An 18,641-nucleotide genomic window follows, 5' to 3' on the forward strand; every position below is an offset into this window, starting at 1 on the left:
AACAAAAATTAAAGAAAACAAAAATCATCATAAAAAAAGAAGCAAAAATCATGATTTCAGTGACGACTTCGATGTGAACATTAGGCCAACCCACGTTCCTCTTCTAAAAAAGCAGCTCATGCCTCATCTCAGCAAGACCAATTTGAGTCCAAATAAATATTAGATAAAGTCGAGTCCAAGCTAAGTTGGTCTGAGCATAGTCTAAGTAAAATTGAGTCAACCCATTAAGACAAGGTCGGGCTTAGTCTCATGTCAAGCTCAAGCTCTAAGTTTAACCTAAGTTAAATCAAGTCAGTTTCGGTCGAAACCTAAATCAAATTGAGTCAAACCAATCCAAGTAAATTCCAGTCGGACATTGTGTTTGGATTGATATTTCCTTTTAAAACGTTTCTCTAGAAATTATTTGATGTCGGTCCCCACAAAAAATAAAACGGAAAACAGACAAATATGTAATGTGAATATAAACAAGATTCTTATTTTAAAGAATAGCCGTTGAAAGGAAGTGAATAAAGTAAGGTAATTGTTTTATTTTGTTTTTTGAGCAGGTACCGATGTCTTTATTACACGGATCGGAATTGCTACAACTCAAGTTTTAAATATAAAGGAGACAGTTAACGAAAAAAAAAGAGCCGAAAGCAAAGTATCTCCTGCAAAATTTTCCACTATAAAAGTCCCTTGGAAGCTTCCAACTCCTATACACTATGGAGATTGACATGTGAGACTCAGGTTCGCAGATGAAAGCTTCGTTGATTTACATTGAATCCTAAAAAGAAAAAACAGAAAGATGGGTGTGATATCGCAACTTATTACCCAGCAAGGCACATGTACAAGATTTCGAGGCCAGTGTCCTGCCTCACTAAAGATTAACTAGCGCTCCACTTATTCCACTTCAATTCAAATATGCTTCTTTGGTGTTTCAGTGCCGGTTAAACAACCAGACATTGGTTGGCTAGTTTCACAAGGGATTTACTGCTGCCATTGTGCACTTGTAGCATTCGTCCCAGAAGCTTTTCATCAAGGATCAACTGCCTCTGGTTCACCTTCATCTGCAAGGGCTGATTCAACTTCATCTGGAAGGGCTGGTTCAACATCATCTGCAATGGCATAAACCGCTGCTGTTCTAGAAGGTGCATAGACAAGAAAGGATCGAGGTCGGTCATCATACCATCCTTCCTGTAAAATCACAGAACAAAATTTTTCGGGATATCAAAACTCTAAAATCAGGTCTGCAATACAAACTAGAGACTTCTGTGTCCATGCCTAAGCATGGTGCACACTCAGACACAAGTTTAGACAAGTCCCATACAGAAGTGAAGTACTCAGCAGAGTGGTTGAGCCGATTGAAGCCACCAAACAAGGCATCATCTGTATCCAAGACAATCTGGAAAAAGGAGAGCATAACCCATTATGAATCAAATTCTCTAACTCGGAAAAGAAAAAGAGAATATAAAATTAATGTTGATCATATTCGATGTATGATAGTATCCCTACACGCAGATTTCATACCTTATATTTCCCAGGGGTTGAGCAGCCAACTCTGTAATCTGAATAGCTGTTGTTCCAATGAAAATTGAAGACAAAGACGAGGTTGCCCCTTTCAAAGATTATAACTTTGTCACCTTCATTTTTCCGTGAAATATATTGGTGCTCAGCAGTCATGAACTGAAGCAAAAAGTTAAGTACAGTTAACGAACATAGGTAAAAAAACTATCTGTAAAAATGAAAGTTAGCTTGCATAACCATGTGTATAGAAACTGTCTTGGGAAAAAAACAAATTAAAATATCTGTGCTTCCAAAAGTATATTATGGTTATTATGATTATGACGATGATCATGGTACTGCAAACTTATGCTTGTTATCTTTAATGATGAGCAATGGCCATAAAAGCATAGTTAGACAACCATCCAAATTAAGATTTCATTAGGATAATTCATTGAATAGGAAATAAGAGACAGATAAAGATACGAAGGCTTACACCAAACTTTTCTTCTAAAAGCTGCATGGCTCGATCAAATTCTTGCATTCCTCGATATCTTAAATAGTCCGCATCTCCCTGATTAAGCAATACAAGATAAATTTTGTAACTTTTGAACAAAACATTTATTTTGATGTTTTGCCTACAAAACTAAGATTCTAAAAGGCAATGATTCATCATAATCTTTATCGGATTTATCAGGAAACTAGTTTCATTTTCTGACTCCATATGTTTAACTGTTAACAACTTCATTTGATTTTCATAGGCATGCAATGTTCGAGATGTTCACATCATAAACAATTCATATGCTAGTTTCTCCATTACTCCATGTATTTCAACGATTCAAATAATATTATCTTCAGTAACTGTCACTAAATCAGTTTGGCGATTTTCAGGAAGAAAGAAACATGGTCTATATTTCGATGAAGAGGGATCCATACTGTTCGATAACAGTTTGTAACAAGACGGAAACAATCAACATTAACAAAGAAGATGCGGAAAGAGAACAACTTTTCCATAACCACCGCTTATACTCATGAAGACAATAAAAGCAAAACAAATAAAATAAAGACTAATCCAACAAGATGACAGGATGAGAAGACAAAAAGCTAATGAAAAATACGAATCATTCCATACTCCACTTAATCTAACTGCCCCCAACAAATAAAATGCTTGGAACTCAGAATATTTGAACGAAATTTGTCCTATAAAAAATACATTAAACCTAAAAGAAAGAATAGGGATGAAGAAAAAGTGCTCATCTAATATTCAAACATGTATAGAAAAACATTATTAAATATAGTGATATTAATGATATCTTAACAAACATGTATAGTTTATAATTCATCAGTAATAAGATGAACACATTTTGCATCAACGTATTGCTCATCTAACTGAAATCTTACAATAAATAAACACTAAATAGTGGGAATATAAATTAGTAATTGCACAGGTCCTGAATGAACCAAGAACTTACCAAGTCAAATCTTCGCCTGCATTTATCATAACTGTAGTTGTTCCCTGGAATTACTGAGCCATCAGGAAGTTGTTGTTCACCCCTTGGAAAATCAATCCACTCTGAACAGACCAATAATGAGTGAGCAAAACTTAATTTGGAAACTTCAAATCCAACTAGTCATGTAATATTGAATCTCTACAAAATAATGTTTTGGTAATCAAATATGCTTACCAGGATGGCCAAACTCATTCCCCATAAAATTCAAATACCCTTCACCACCAAGTCCCATGGTAATAAGCCTAATCATTTTGTGTAATGCTATACCACGATCTATACGAGGTGTAGATGGCCTGTCTAAAGCCATGAAGTCATACATATCCTGAAGAAGGCAACCGAATATTAGTAGTAAAATATAAACGTTCAATTGCAAACTGCATTCATACACTTTATACAGCAGAAACAAGTGTCCTTAAATGATTCAACAGAAGCAAAGTAATTCAAGAAACAGCCAGAGAGGTGGGCGATGTTATAGGTATTCTCTCTAAACTGATACTTAACACCAGAAGCTGATTGCAAATGCATACGAGAAATTTCCATAAGATTTATAGTAGTCAAGCAAGTTATTATTTATATTTTGTAAATAAGCACTTCAATTCAGCATGCAGTTTCAAATAGGTGAGAAACACAATATAGAAGAGACAAGCACCTTGTCCATCAACCAAAATGCAATTGTCTTGTCACCAACCAAGGCCTGATCATGACTCTCAGCATAAGATACACATTTTTCCAGCCATCTTCTGTTTGTTAGTGTGTGGACAATATCACCCATTTTCCAGTCCTCATCTTGCTTCCTACACATAAAGGACATCACTTAAATCAAACATGGATTTCTTTTCACACTACTATACAATGAAGCTCATCCAAATAGGTTTATAATACAATATGCTGTATCTGTGCTCAAAAGTAAAGGTTACTTGAGAATCTCAATCCACTTGTCTGCAATGGCCATTTGCAGGCGATAATCAAAACCAACCCCACCATCTTGTGTAGGAAGGCAGAATGTTGGCATTCCACTCACCTGGAAATGGAAAAAAAATTGAATTGTCAACTGCAGTTTCATTGAGTCATATAGAGGGTTCAAGTTCAATCACCATACTGTCTTTCTTTTTCTTTACAACAGTTACACAACCATTCATACTTGATCAAGGAAAGTCAAATCAAGTTGAAGAGTTGACAACTACTCAACTCTTAAAACAGTTTGAATAAAAAGTTAAAGTTGTACATTTATTTAAAACTTTCAAGAGGATAACATACATCTTCACCAATGGTAACAGCCTCAGGGAAGAGTCCATGAATGAGATCATTAGCCAGCATCAGGTAAACCACAGCATCAACATCAGTTGCCATACCAAAGTACTCACTGTAATTTCCAGTGAATGCTACCTACAGCAAGATCAAAAATACAAAAGAAAAATTAAAATGATTGAGAATGAATATCTAAGTGAAACAGAATCCTCTGCTTCAAAGTCTAACCACGGGTAGAATATATTTCATTAGTTGTTAAAATGGTAAAAATCAACTTTGCTGAAATTGCTAACACCAAAGGAGACTTCTCAATTCCCAGTTCAATGTTTTTAGTGGGAGTAGATGATAGGTGAAGATCTTCATTGTTATCTAACTGTACAATCAAACCATTTCAGTTAAGCAGGTCATATTCATGCTCATGATACAGCATGTCCCGTGTATCCATGAAATGGTGTAAGTTACATGGCTTTTGCATTGTTTGCAGTCTAAAACCAGACCTGGCAAGACCACCAAGGATGCAAGGAACGGGCTTCCTAAGCAAACGAAAATAACCTGGAACTGTTTTTCCTAATTTCATAAGTTTGGCTAATTCCATTTTCAGAATATTTGACAGATTTGAATATCCAGAGAAAGAATAAGAAAACAAACAAGCTCAAGAAAGTAATAAATCTGTCCAATCCTATGCAACTTAATGATATTGACAGTTTCTCCATTTTCGAATTCAATTTGCATTCCAATAATCCTTGAACACTTGATCAAGAACAAATGAAGCAAAAGTAATCTTAAAATACCAAGAAACTTAAAGGCCAAACACAAAATCCAATTAGAGTGTACCTGCAACCCATGATGAGTGTACATCATTGATGTAACACCATCAAATCGAAACCCGTCAAACTTATATTCATCCAGCCACCATCTTGCATTTGAAAGTAGATACCTTAGTACCTAAAATAAGAATTAAAGTCAGTCACTTACTATTATCCATAAGGTATCGAAGAGTCATGATGGAAAATATTATCATAACTAAGCCAGTGAATTCTGTAGAGCCTGCACTTACTTCCCAGCTTCCATAATTGAAAAGGCGAGAATCCCACATCCAATGATAACCTCGTGACCCAGGATGGAAATAATGACCATCAGTTCCATCAAACATGTTTAGCCCATCCAATGTATTATTTGATGAATGGCTACATTCACAATATATTATTTTCACAATCAGATCCAAGGTTGTAGGAATAAAACGTTAAAAAATAGTATCATTGATGTAATAATATGTATGAGGGTAAGGTTAAAAGGAAAGAAATAGAGATATAGATAAAATAAGGGAAAAGAATAATATGTACGAGGAATACTCTTTACCTGTGTACAATATCCATCAGAACAAGCAGACCTAGTTCATGGGCTTTGTCTATCAGAGATTTAAGGTCCTCTGGTGTTCCAAATCGGCTGCTAGGTGCAAAGAAATTTGTGACATGGTACCTGCACCATGCACAATACTATTAGTACAATCAGACCATCAAAACTAAGAAAAACACTAACTTACTGAGAAACCAGAAATATAGCACACAAAACTGCCTGATGGCTGTTATTTTATGAATCTCATTGGGACAATCAGCAATTTGGGAGCAGGGGAAAAATGACAACAAAAGAGTTGCACAAAGCAGACATAATAAGAAAGAAAACCGAAAAGTTACCCAAAGCTGGCATAATAAGAATGTTCTTGGATGGCCATAATCTGGACAGCATTGTAGCCAAGCTTTTTAATGCGAGGTAGTACATCATCTCTAAAATTGGCATATGTGTTGATCTTTGGCTCCTGCACCACATGGTTCACAATATTGCTGATGGTAGAAAAAGAACTGAAACTCTAAATGGACACTTTACAGATTTATAGATAGTTGACTTTAAAATAAGACAATACATATAGGAAAAGGAAATAGATTACTAATTGATTTACATAAAAAAAAAATGATCTTACCGGACTACTCATTCCAACATGTGACTCGTATATTCTAAGTGATTTTGGTCTCTTTGGCTGTGGATGTTTGAACACATACTTTTCCTGTAAATATTAAAAAGAAAAACTTAATGCAGAAGCGCATGGTAAAATAATTAAACATAACTGAAAGTATTGTTATCAACAAATATTTTTTATTTGATATACTAACTAAACTATATTCAATATTATCCTGCATTCTGCCACCTATTCTCTATCTCTATATTTTTGAATAATTAAGAAGAGAAATTACTTACATCATTCCTCCTAATGTAAGAAAACATTGCAATGACTTAAAAATACTACTACAAAATTGCCAACATGTAAGGGAAAAGAGATATCTAGATTTGTCATCTCTTTCTCTAAGTGTAAACTAACATTTCAGAAATCTAGAAGCTTACCTCTTCTGGGGGATCATAGTATATTCCGCTATATGGAATTTCACCAGGAGCCTGTACAGAAAACTTGATCCAAGCAGGAATCGAGTCCTTTACTCCAGATGGAGTATCCATGCGGATCTACAAATATGGTTGAGAATCAGTAAGTTTGAAAATTATAGAGGAGAACTTTTCAGACATCGTATGTCACTTGCTAGGGAGTTGTGATAACACCAAGAGCATTTTTCTTCATACTTGCAACAAATTTTATCTTCTTTCAGAGTGTAATTCTTCATAAAAAGAAAAACACTAATTGAAAAAAATGTTTAAGCACCAAATTTGAGGAACTAGGACATACATTTGAAAAAAATACTCATTAGTTATGATATAAAAGTCCTGCCTATATGAATACTCAAACTAAAATATAAGTTATTTATTTGATAAAGAAATAAATATAAAGACTATCAACGAAGGTAATAACATATATGAAGACTATCTAGATCCATCAAATTGTTTAGGAAAAAAATTACCTTGACCCGAGAACCATGAGGAATTGGTGGTGAACCATCCACATTGTTTGGCAAAAAAATCTCCCAAACACCAAACTCATTCTGTAAAGTAAAATTACAACATTTAAAGGTTGCTAATAACAAATACAATTGTCAATTAAGTTCAAATAACAGTATCTGCAACCAGGAGCTTGTAAGATTTGTAACAATCACATTCAGATCCTAAAATACATCTGTACAGGGATGGAAAATGACAAACTGGAGTCGAAGCAGAGGTAGGTCATGCAGGATTATGGAGGTATCATCTGAGCTTGGAACTCAGCATGGAACTCCGTATCAAACTAATAAAATACACTATTTAGAGCCTCTTTCTTTCCCTCATCCTTTAGATGTGTAGATATAAATAAAACTTAGAATCGGTTAAATATAATCAATGGAAGACCAGCGTATTTTGGACATAATAAAATTATAATCAAGGGTAGCTCTTATTTATGTACTATTTTCAAACTCTGTCTCTAATCAACAAGACTTGGTTTTATCCCCAGTACATGAAAAAGTGGATATTATAACCAAACCATAACCATTTTTGGTTTTATAAACCTGTTTTAATTTTTAGAAAACCAGTTATATATGACCAATTATAGCAAAAACCAGTATTGAAAATTACAAATTTTGTTTTAAAGCTGATTTTGTGTTTAGTACATTCTTACAACCAGTTCTGGTTTTAAAGATTGTGCTGTTTTAACTAAAATTGATTTCAAATGTTGAAGTTGGATTTTCAAAAGCCAAAGCCAATTATTAATAGAAGATATTAACTGGTTTCAGTTATAGCCAGTTTTTAAAAAATTAAAACTGGTTTTACCAAACCAGTCATGGAAAACTGAATATGGTTTGGTTATAGTTATTTATTTTATAACTAGTTATGATGATGGACCCTATTTTCATCATGGGACTCATTCCATACCTTGTAATTGAATCCTAACATACTGATTATCCCAGCATCATCAATATGTTGGGTATTGACGACAACTCTATTTATTACTGTTAAGATTTAAACTGTCAAAAAGTTCAATATATTGAAAAGAGGCATATGAATGGTTTTATATCTCTAACATGCATCCCTCATGAAAGTCCTTGAGTCCATGGAATAAGAGCAAGAATGAAATTACAAATCAATTAGAAGAATGAGATGACAAGAATTAAATGAATGACCACTTGATTTTAGAGGGCTATTCATACCAATAGCAAAACCCAACTCTCCAAAACTGTTACAAACATATGAATTATTCTATACCTTTGACAATTAAGCATTGTACAAACATGAAGCAGAATAAAATAATTGCCATAGCATAACTATTATATTGAATATAACTAAAGCAATAATTATATCCATCAACAGTTACCAATACTCATTCAGCTTTTTAGTCTTAGTATCATAAGAAATTAATAGATTTCTATATTTGTTTGAATAGCACAGCCACCTACCTAGTTTTTTATTCAAGGATATTTCCATTTTCTTCCTTTTTTAAGTAAATACTCAATTTGGTCGTCCAAGCATTAAAGTCGACATAAAAATGATCTCACTATTATGGTGCTTTGTGAATTCACATCTTGAATAAATTCGTATAAACCTAAGGCTACCTCATATAGTTCACCATGGTCCCCATAGAACAGCAGAGAAACAGATTTCTTTTGATAAGACAGGTCTAATTTAATTAGGTCGAGTCACAGAAAATGAAAAGGAAATGAACAAGGGGGAAAGAAGGTTAGATTTTAGGTCAAACGGAGGAAAGAATACGAAGTTGAAACCACAAGACGTTCAACTTCTTATTTACACATAAGGGCTTATTAATGAAATGAAAAAAAGTATATTGAAGTTCACATGTATGAACTTTGAAGACCAATGAAAGATAACATACCCGAGTCATTACGTCTGCATTTGAATTCCAATTGTTGAAGTCTCCAATTAATGCTGCTGACTGAAAAGCAATCAATAACATCCATAATGTTTTGGGGAGGAAATTAAAAAACCGTTATATATTGATTAATTGTCTTCAAGTATAGAGACACACTACACACACAACATCCAATTGTTAGCAGATGTCAGATGGCAATGACTGACAAAAACCACCATGCTGGCACTACCACTTGATAACATTGATCCAAAAAGGATTTTCTCCAAACTTAATAAGAAAATATAGAATGATTTAGTATGGAAAGAGTCAGACTTAAATCATAAATTAATGGTAGATTATAAATTAGGTCTTCCGAATTTAACCAAATAACTGCATTTTCACCTTCAGGTAGCTAGTGCTTGACAATCAGTTACCACAAGTAGATTCCGTTCAAATTTAACCACATTATGAACGAGAAAGTCTCAAAGACCACAATTCAATCAAGCAATTTAGAGAAGTCCAACAAGTCCTAAATTAACTCTAACATATATGAACATTTTTTTTTTTAATTCTTACATATTCAAGTAGGCTAACAGCTAATGCAATACGTACTGATCGAGTGCAATGAAGACCTACTATAACACTCTTGCCAAATGTATAATTAAGCAGAGATATATTAAAATTTAACTTCAAAGAGACTCTACCAAAGTGGCAGACGTGCTCCAAAATAGTAATCGTACACATCAGATCAAACACTTCAGATGCCTCTAGGAGTATTTATATCTTTCTTTTATTTGTTTAACTTTCACACTAATACAGATAGAAATACCACAGTCATTACATAATTACAGAAATAATCATATATACAATGAATTACACTGCAAAATAATTTGAACCAAAAAACAAGAAACACTGCTAACTCCAATAATTGACTAGAAATATACCTTGGCTCCAGGTGCCCACTCTCTGTAAGTAATGCCTGTAGCACTGCAAACAAAAGTTTATAGTCATTAAGGACCATATTGATCAACTAGAAACTGGAAATTAGGGTGTAGCAATATGGGCATTATTTCCCTTTTTATGTACATTTATGGTTGCACAATTAACATCTGTACTATGACAACCGTTATTTGTGTGGGTGTAATTCAGTGTATTTCTATGATTTGTTGGCTGCACGGGAGGTCTGTATGGTAAGGACATTGTGTCTCGTTTATTGTAATAGCATTGACTTAATATTGTAACAGGTCTTGGTTTACCTTGTATGACTTATTTAAGTATATACATATCCTTTTTTGCTGAGCGAAAAAAACCACCATTACTTAGTATAAAAAATTTATCAATAAAGGTGTAATTCACTGAGTCTATTACTTTCTCTCTCCTCTCACGGCCACAATCTCTGTTTTGAAGATCTTAAGTATGATACTCACCAAGCAATTCTTGTTGGCCATTTCAATCTAGCCCCTTCCCGGAAGCTGGCCTCTTACAATTTCCAGTTACTAATATTTATTATTAGTTAGATTGTCTATTAAGGTTTTAACAACTCTAGCTGCCACTTGCCAGATGACTTCAATTCAAGGTTCTTTGATTTGTAGCATTAATCCATTATACAAGACTTAGTCCTCTTAGGGTATTCAATCTAGTGTATATTGTTTGTTGATCAGTAATAGATATATTGGATTGATGTATCTATTTATCATCTTAATAATGACATCAATAATTTATGAAACAATGTTATGTGTATGTACACATGTGAGATATTAAGCTCTAAAGCAACCATAGCACAGTACCTGCGTATGAAGCCAAATTTTTCATAGCCACGAGAAAATGTATCCAGACCACCTTCATGTTTGTTAATTTCATCGTGCAATCTTTTGTATTGTCCAAAACTGTGAATTAAGAAACAAAATTTAAAACAACCTCGTCAATTTAGTTACAGTACAGTAGGTAAAAAAGTGTTAAAGCAGAGATGTTAGAGTTTTGAAAACCAGAGGGTATTGTACGGAACTTTGTTAATAAACAACCTATATAAGCAGAAAATTGAACATTGATGCGTAGTATTGCACTTTGTTGGTTTCAGTTTTGAACAACTAATGTCAACTGACAATTGTACAGGTGAAAGCTGACAACCCAGTAGGATTTGATAGGCAGTTATAGTACAAAGAACTTTGTAACAGTCTACTTAGAGACTCCCCCTTTTGTACTCACATTGTTTGATGTAAAAGACGCTCATTGGGGTTGACTTACCGGAAATCAAGATGCCCACGGTGGGCTAGCAAAGATGGATCAATCTCATAAATTTTCTGCCCAGTGCCAGGTCGGGGAATGGTCTTAGGTTTAGCTTCATCACTTGGTATCTTTACGTTCTTGCCAACAGATACCGTTGGTAAAACAGAACCTAGCCCACCTTCAATCTGTCTGTAACTGCTATCTGCTTCACTAATGCTGTATTTATCCTCATCTTCCATTGTTAAATCCTCTAAATTCTGAAAACATTAAAACATATATTCAGCAAAGAATATTCAAAGAAATTTACAATCTCCAAGAAATCCAATCTTGAGATTAATAATAACAAATAAACAAAAATTGCAAACAAAATAACAAATCATATGCATCTGTAAGTTGTAATCACACTCTTATTAATCTCATTGTCATATTTATTTTTCGACTTCATTACTATGCTCATATTGCTCCCGAATGGTGATGGTATGTAAACATTGTGACTTATTATTATCATGATTCTTTTTTTGAGTATTGAGTGTAGTATAAATTATTTAGTTTACATAATATTATTTTAAATAGCATTCCACTTCCTGCTGTAACATTTTCGGAGTTGGCCAATATGCACTCTAATTTGAGTTTGATAAACTTTGGGATTGCGTCACTTGTGCTTGTCTCACCCAACCATTTACAATTACAATCTATTGAGAGAAATCGAAGCCCCTCTTACTTGAGGGATATTTAAAAGAGCCTTGATTGGAAGACTTGGTACAATGAAGGTTGAAGATCCATATGAAAACTTGGTTGAGTTAAAATAAATGGACAATCTAGAGGACTACATCTAAGAAAACTCATCAAATAGGTCTTAAGTCACATTGAATAAGATAAAATCTACACCACAATTTAAGTGGTGTTTGCATGATTCAGGACAAAAAGCACGATAAAATATGTTGATTAGAAGATTTAAAGTCACACGGATAGAATTTCCTAAAGCACTGTGGTTAGAATTTGAAATGAGGTCGAACATGTGTTTGTCTAATCTGAGACAGACTCCTAAAATAGACTTCACATATAGAAATCTTGTAACAGCAGTTTGAGCTACAGCCTACTAATCTGCAACCATGACCCGGAAAACAACATTTGTACAATAACATTTTCCTTTATTTTCCATTCACAGCAGTAGAGTTTCTATATCTTTTTTCTCTCCATCCTCCAGATTCTTTCTTGCTCATAATTACAATCAGCTATGAACCATATGGCAAAAATATACCTAAATAAGCACTGGTTTGCAACCAAAAATGCACAAAGTTTCATACATTCTCCAGATGCATTGGGCAAGAAAACCACAATCCAAATACAAAGAAAGGCATGTGACAACAAAACACAAAAATAATTATATAAACATGTTTGATATAGAGTAAGAGAGAGGTACATGTGCATCCTCTGAGGTTATAACAGGAGTTTCAAGTTGATCTGTCAAGGATGCAGAGTTATCTTGATCTTGAGGAATAAGAACCTTATCAGATTCAGCAATTGCAGAAGACGGGGAATCAGAATCATGAGAAGATTTTACAGCAAGGATTTTCCCTGAAAGTACACACAAATGATATCACTGAGGAGTTTTAAATCCAATAATGTAGATTTATCAGTGCCATGCACAAACTAGATTGAACTTTGTGTTCATCCAAAGCAAAATAGACATACAACATTATTTCCCTTTCCTATTTTTATTGCTATCACTATGATGTATCAGTAATTTAAAAAATCACATATCATCATATAATCAGTTTCACAAATCAAATGAAGCCAATTTCACACTGCGACAGTTTGTCCAATCATAGCCATTCAGATTACAGATCATTTCCCTTTCACCATCAAACCTTATACAGTATGTTTCAATCATTCAATTCATATTCTGAAAACAAAGAGTTTAGTCGGGATTCAACTCTAAATTTTGCAAACATACATGAAAGTGGAATTACTTTCACCCAAATTGCAACCCAAGGAAACATATTTTGTCAAGAGTGAATCTAAAAGCACGACCTTATCACAATAGCTTATATTATAAATTCTTTCTGTAGTTACTAAAATGCTGATGCATATTTTCAAATGTTCGGTTTATCAGTTATACCAACCCACAGTGGCTTCTCATGTTATAGAATTCAAAGAATGCAGAGTCTAATCGATATAATTATTACAATGACACTGTTGAAATTTCACATGCAAGCACACAAATTATCATTTTTGATTTACAATTTACAAACACAACCAAAGTTCACAGTTTTTCCTTTATCAACATATGACCAACGAATCATGAAAACGCAGATAAATCTTAAAATTCATCCAATAGAGTAATAGTCATAAAAGTCGAAAACTCGATTATCTCAGTTACTAACAGATGCATCAACGGTCATAAAACAGAGCTACACGCTAACATCGTTAATCTAAAAATGCCACGAAATTGAACACGTAACCGAAGTCCAGCCCACGAAATAAACAGTATACAGAATCTCACGTTTCAGCTTCACGAGGTTAACACTCGCTTCTAACACGAAATCAAAAACTAAACAAACAAGTTTCCGCCCTTGCATGTGCTTTAGCATTCAAGAAAACAAATAATAATGATAAATATATGATTACTATCATCATTATTAGTTATAAGAACAATTATAATGACGACGAAGATAACAACAAAAACAAATAATAAGAAGCAGTGAAATCCAGAATTAGCAAGTGCTACTCACATAACTCCACAAGAGAGGAATGTAACGGAATCGTAAAAGCATAAGGCTAAAATGAGGAAGGTTCATTACGAGAGAAGTTGTTCTTTCTGAGAAAAACAGGAAGAGACGCTGCCCTGCGATCGCCACGGAGGCTGGAGGCGTTGAGCGGAGGAACAACCGGAAATCGAATTCCCGAGATGGTGTAAACCATCTTTACCTGCGCTTAGGGTTTAGTCTTTGAGATTTAGGGGAGAAGAAGAAGAGAATGTTCTCTGAGAAGCAGAAGAACAGATCCAAAAGTGTGAGTGTGGTGAGTTCGAGGTGCCGAGAGAAGCGTGACACTATGAGAAGGAGTGATATTATATATAGTAATAATGTATGAGATAAATTCTGAGATTTTATTTAAATAATTATAAAGAAAATGAAATTGTACGGTGAAGGGTGGCGCTATCTGCGTGGAGGTGACAACAAGACTGCGAGTGATGCTGCTACGTGTGCTTGTTTACAGTCCAAACAGCATGCTAATGAAACTTATGGGACCCACTTCTCTTCATTTCTGATCGTCCATCGTCTTCGCCAAACGAATAGCACTTGGATATGAAATGCTTGGCTATGGACACGCTTCACAGATATTTTCCTTTTTGCTTTTTCTCTTTTCTCTTGTGTTCTGTTGTCCTTTCTATATAGTTTAGGAAAAGGGAAAAGTTTCATGAATGAAATGTTAAAGGATCTTTTTCTTTGTGGCAAGTATATGCCTTACCTTGCGTCCCCTTTCTCAAATCATAAAATTAAATACTTTTCACTAGTCCTCACAAAAAAAATGTTCCAAAAGTGCATGTTGGATAATATATCATAAATACTTCTCTTGATACCAAAATTATTAGGAAATGAAATATTATTACTAGGAAATCGCAGTCTGTAAATTCCTCGAATTATTCTAATGGGTTATCGTGGAATGAGCCTTGTAATTAAAATAAATTTGAGAGTTAGATTCTGGAGATCATATGTTATTTATGTATGTATGATAATACGACACTAACTTCTGAATCAACTAATAGTTATACTACAACAAAGAATAAGAGACAAAAACCTGAATTATTAGGAATTGGAAAGTATCTCGTGATCACAGTTCTTCTTCGAAAATATAATAATGGTTTTCTTGTTCGGTAGTCCCTTCCTGTCTGAGATGCTGCAAGGTTAAAGAATGCAATACCCTGCTGATTCTGGTATGATATTTGACACTTTATCTTATTATTTATTTTATTCGCAGCTTAGATCTTATCAACTATGAGAGATACTGTAAAAACATTATAAAAAAATACCATTAGAGGTAACGGTTTAATTACAGCAGTTGTATGAGAATTATTAAATGAGAAATTTAGTTATTATTAGAAATAAAATAATAATTAAAATTATTTAATAGTTCAGATTAGTATTTAATTTAAAATCTAACATGCTTTTCTGAAGATCTTACATAATTTTTAATAAAAACATAAGAGATATTTTAATTAAACACATAATTCAAAATTTAAATTTAATAACCGTTTAAATTGTTTTCCGCAATAATTGAAAGTTATTCCTTACATACCATATATATGCGTATATATGTATCTATACTATCTAATACATGTGTAAAACTATAATGATATAGTTTATATTAACTATTACATCATTTAGTAACTTTTAATTGAATAATTGTGTTTATCAAAATTTACAAAATAATTTCTTTTAGATAAACCATGTTTATAAAAGAACTATATTAGTAGAGATGTCAACACCGGGTAGGTGATGACGGTTTCTTCGGCAACCATTTTCTAGCAAATATATTGGTACGTAATAGTATTAACAAGTATCGTATCTATAGCAATTTAACAAGTATATTGATAGTTCGATTTTTGGGTTTTTTTATTGATTGATAGTGCAAGTAAATAAAAATATTAGTAATTAGATAGATTAAGTAGAGTAGGGGTTATGAATTGATTTCATCTCATCTTTTTCTACTACACCACTACCATCTTGTTTATTTACTATGCAAATCATTCAATGTCCTATGAGTATTCTTTCTATGTAGAGTTAAGTTCATCCCCGATAAACTAGAACCTAAGGACTCCAAATCCAGTGTGATTTCTCTACTCTTTGTCCTGGTGCTTAGCATGTGACCTTTCTTTTTTTGAAGGGTTTTCCTGACTGCCCAACCTCATGGATTTGAGTTACAGGTTTCCTTGCAAATAGGGTTTTCTCACGAGACTCAGTTTCATTTCTTGTGCTCAGCCAAAAAGTCCAAATATGTTGTCCTGTTTTTTTCTACTTCCATGGCTCAACTCTAGTACTGTGGCTTAGCTGCATACTTGATATTTCCTTTTATTTGTACTACAAAAAAACAAAATATCATTATAATTCATAAAACTCTATTTCTCAATATTTCATTATGTATTTCAAGCTAAAGAGGTTTGTTTTGTACACAAATAACACCATTTGATACATGATAAGTGTCAATTTTAAATGGAAAATTTACTTATTTTTGACAGTTATCAGTAAGGTACGGGTAGTAGTTTCTTCATACCCTACCTGTTGGGTAAATATCTGTCCCGTACCCGTATCCATATTTATGCAGGTATCCGTTATACGGGTATTCACATATTTTTTTTAATATCTATGAATATCCATTGGGTACCCGCAAATATTTACAAAAAAAAATATTTAACCACATATTTTAACCATAAATTTAAATAAAAACACAATGTATAACATTTATAAATTTTATAAAAAGTGCAAATTACTCGTTTAAGTAGTGGTGAATATAGTTTATAAGGAAATGAAGATTTTTCATAATCAATTAATACAAAATAACTCATTAAAAATCAACGTGTTAATGTTTTAATCATTTTTTTTAATTTAAATTAGAATATAGCGAGTACGAGTATCCATGAGTACAGATACCCCGTACCCGCCTTATTAACATACGAGTATAAAAAAATACTCTTATCTTATCTGTTACCTGCGAATATCCATTTATTGTGAATTTTACTCGGAGATACATATGGGTACAATTTTTTTTATATCCCTGTATATTACCTTAAACTATTTGAAACTCCATTTTTTATAAATTAAAATTAACACAATAGTAACTTTTAAAATACATAAAAATATAGATAATTTGACTGATGGTTAAGATATAGAATTGTTTTAAGTCTGTCATAGGGAAACAGTTACAGCAATACAACCTAATAACCAAGACTGCAAACTTTAATAAATAAAAAAAATACCAATACAACACAACAATATTTCACAGGTGAGATTTCACACAAAGAAAGATTACCATTTTCTCAACGCACTTACATTATTGTTACATAATATAATCATAATAAGTCTCATATACAGCTATATTAAAAATTATAAGGTCCTAATGTAACAAAAACAAATCTATTTAATTTCATCATAATAAAAAAATTTTATTTATATTATAAATAGATATATGAATAATGAATCAATGCAGAAGATATGTAGAAAACTCATTAAATAGGTTTTATCATATGCTAACACTTGATAGACATAGATCAATAACGAACCTTTAAGTCAATAATTACATTACGATCTAAATCATTCATCTACAAATTTTACAGTACCTAAAAATTATTTATCAACTTTTTACCATCTAATATTTTAGTATAAGAATTAAATTATCAATGACATAAGGAAATATTTGTTATATTACATGTTCTATTACTTAATACACAAATTCAATCATGATTCACAAACTGTAATTGACTTGTGATCTCCAATTTTCATGTATAAATCATTCCAAAACATTGTATTTAAATCACGTTAATATAATTTTATAATATCCTTTAAATCATACTTATTCACAAATAGTAATCAATTCTTATAAATTATTAGATTCAAACATCAGGGAAAACATACGAAAACATGAAAAATATATCCATAAATTCATTAAAATAAATTAAATCCATGATTATCAATGTTTTTAAAATAAATTAAGCCAACAATGTTCATCACATTATATACCATATCATATCACTTCATTAAATTGTATCACAATTGAAAGAAACTCATAAAACAAAAATCATTTTACCACAATTATTGTCTTGACCTTAAACATGGAATAACCTGTCTTAACCTTTATTCTTAACTAGCTTTTAAAATCCACATTAAAATATAAATCAGATTAAAATCTAAATTAAATAAAATGAATTGAATATCTAATAAAATAAATTTTAAATGGATTAAATAATAACAAAAGTAAAAGAATCCGGCATTAATGGATTTTTTTCCGCGTTATATTAATTAGGTAATGCTTTCGTACAATTGTCAAATATATAAAAAGAAATGCAAAATTAATATATAACTAATACTAAATACTATGCGTGATTAATTATTTGATTACAAACAACTGTATAGTAGTAAGGTTATTAATTTTACCTTATTTTTTTACAATATATTGACTTGTATTAATTATTTTATAAATTATATCATTAATAATGCGCTAGTAAATAACCATTTATTTTGATCTGACAGATTTATAATAAAATTAAGTTCAGTGTTTAAACAGTTTTGAAAACAATTTTTTTCGTATAATCCTAAACTTTTTAATCTATTGAAAATTTAATAAATTCGTTTATAATAAATAATAACTAGTTGTTGTATGACTTTTCGATTTGTCAACTT

General features: G+C 32.3%; 1 protein-coding gene across 2 annotated transcripts; it reads right to left on the bottom strand.

Annotated features, from left to right (window-relative positions):
* Positions 1-507: 507 nt before the first annotated feature.
* Positions 508-14,319, bottom strand: LOC114182615 (1,4-alpha-glucan-branching enzyme 1, chloroplastic/amyloplastic). 2 transcript variants are annotated; one of them, XM_028069517.1, is made up of 22 exons: positions 14,046-14,319; positions 12,665-12,819; positions 11,260-11,498; positions 10,803-10,901; positions 9,960-10,002; positions 9,040-9,099; positions 7,142-7,222; positions 6,636-6,752; positions 6,217-6,300; positions 5,933-6,054; positions 5,598-5,717; positions 5,296-5,425; positions 5,073-5,183; positions 4,248-4,376; positions 3,908-4,011; positions 3,640-3,784; positions 3,165-3,312; positions 2,952-3,052; positions 1,976-2,053; positions 1,507-1,662; positions 1,307-1,381; positions 508-1,173 (listed from the first exon to the last, which is right to left on the bottom strand). In XM_028069517.1, the coding sequence occupies exons 1-22, from the start codon at positions 14,164-14,166 to the stop codon at positions 1,015-1,017; spliced, it is 2,577 nt and encodes an 858-aa protein (XP_027925318.1). In that variant the 5' UTR covers positions 14,167-14,319; the 3' UTR covers positions 508-1,014. The 2 variants fall into 2 exon arrangements, with proteins under 2 accessions (XP_027925318.1, XP_027925322.1); XM_028069521.1 differs by having other exon boundaries at positions 13,977-14,308.
* Positions 14,320-18,641: the final 4,322 nt, after the last annotated feature.

The sequence above is a fragment of the Vigna unguiculata genome, chromosome 1 (assembly GCF_004118075.2).
Source record: "Vigna unguiculata cultivar IT97K-499-35 chromosome 1, ASM411807v1, whole genome shotgun sequence".
Classification (NCBI taxonomy): Eukaryota; Viridiplantae; Streptophyta; class Magnoliopsida; order Fabales; family Fabaceae; genus Vigna; species Vigna unguiculata.

What these genes read in the sequence shown, in the direction of transcription:
- LOC114182615 (XM_028069517.1), bottom strand. Translation starts at nt 14,166, where the DNA reads ATGGTTTACACCATCTCGGGAATTCGATTTCCGGTTGTTCCTCCGCTC. An exon ending in AAATTTGGCTTCATACGCAG is followed by an intron (nt 10,003 to 10,802) that starts GTACTGTGCTAT and finishes TTTTGTTTGCAG; the next exon opens with TGCTACAGGCATTACTTACA. An exon ending in CTGCTGAGTACTTCACTTCT is followed by an intron (nt 1,174 to 1,306) that starts GTATGGGACTTG and finishes GTGATTTTACAG; the next exon opens with GAAGGATGGTATGATGACCG.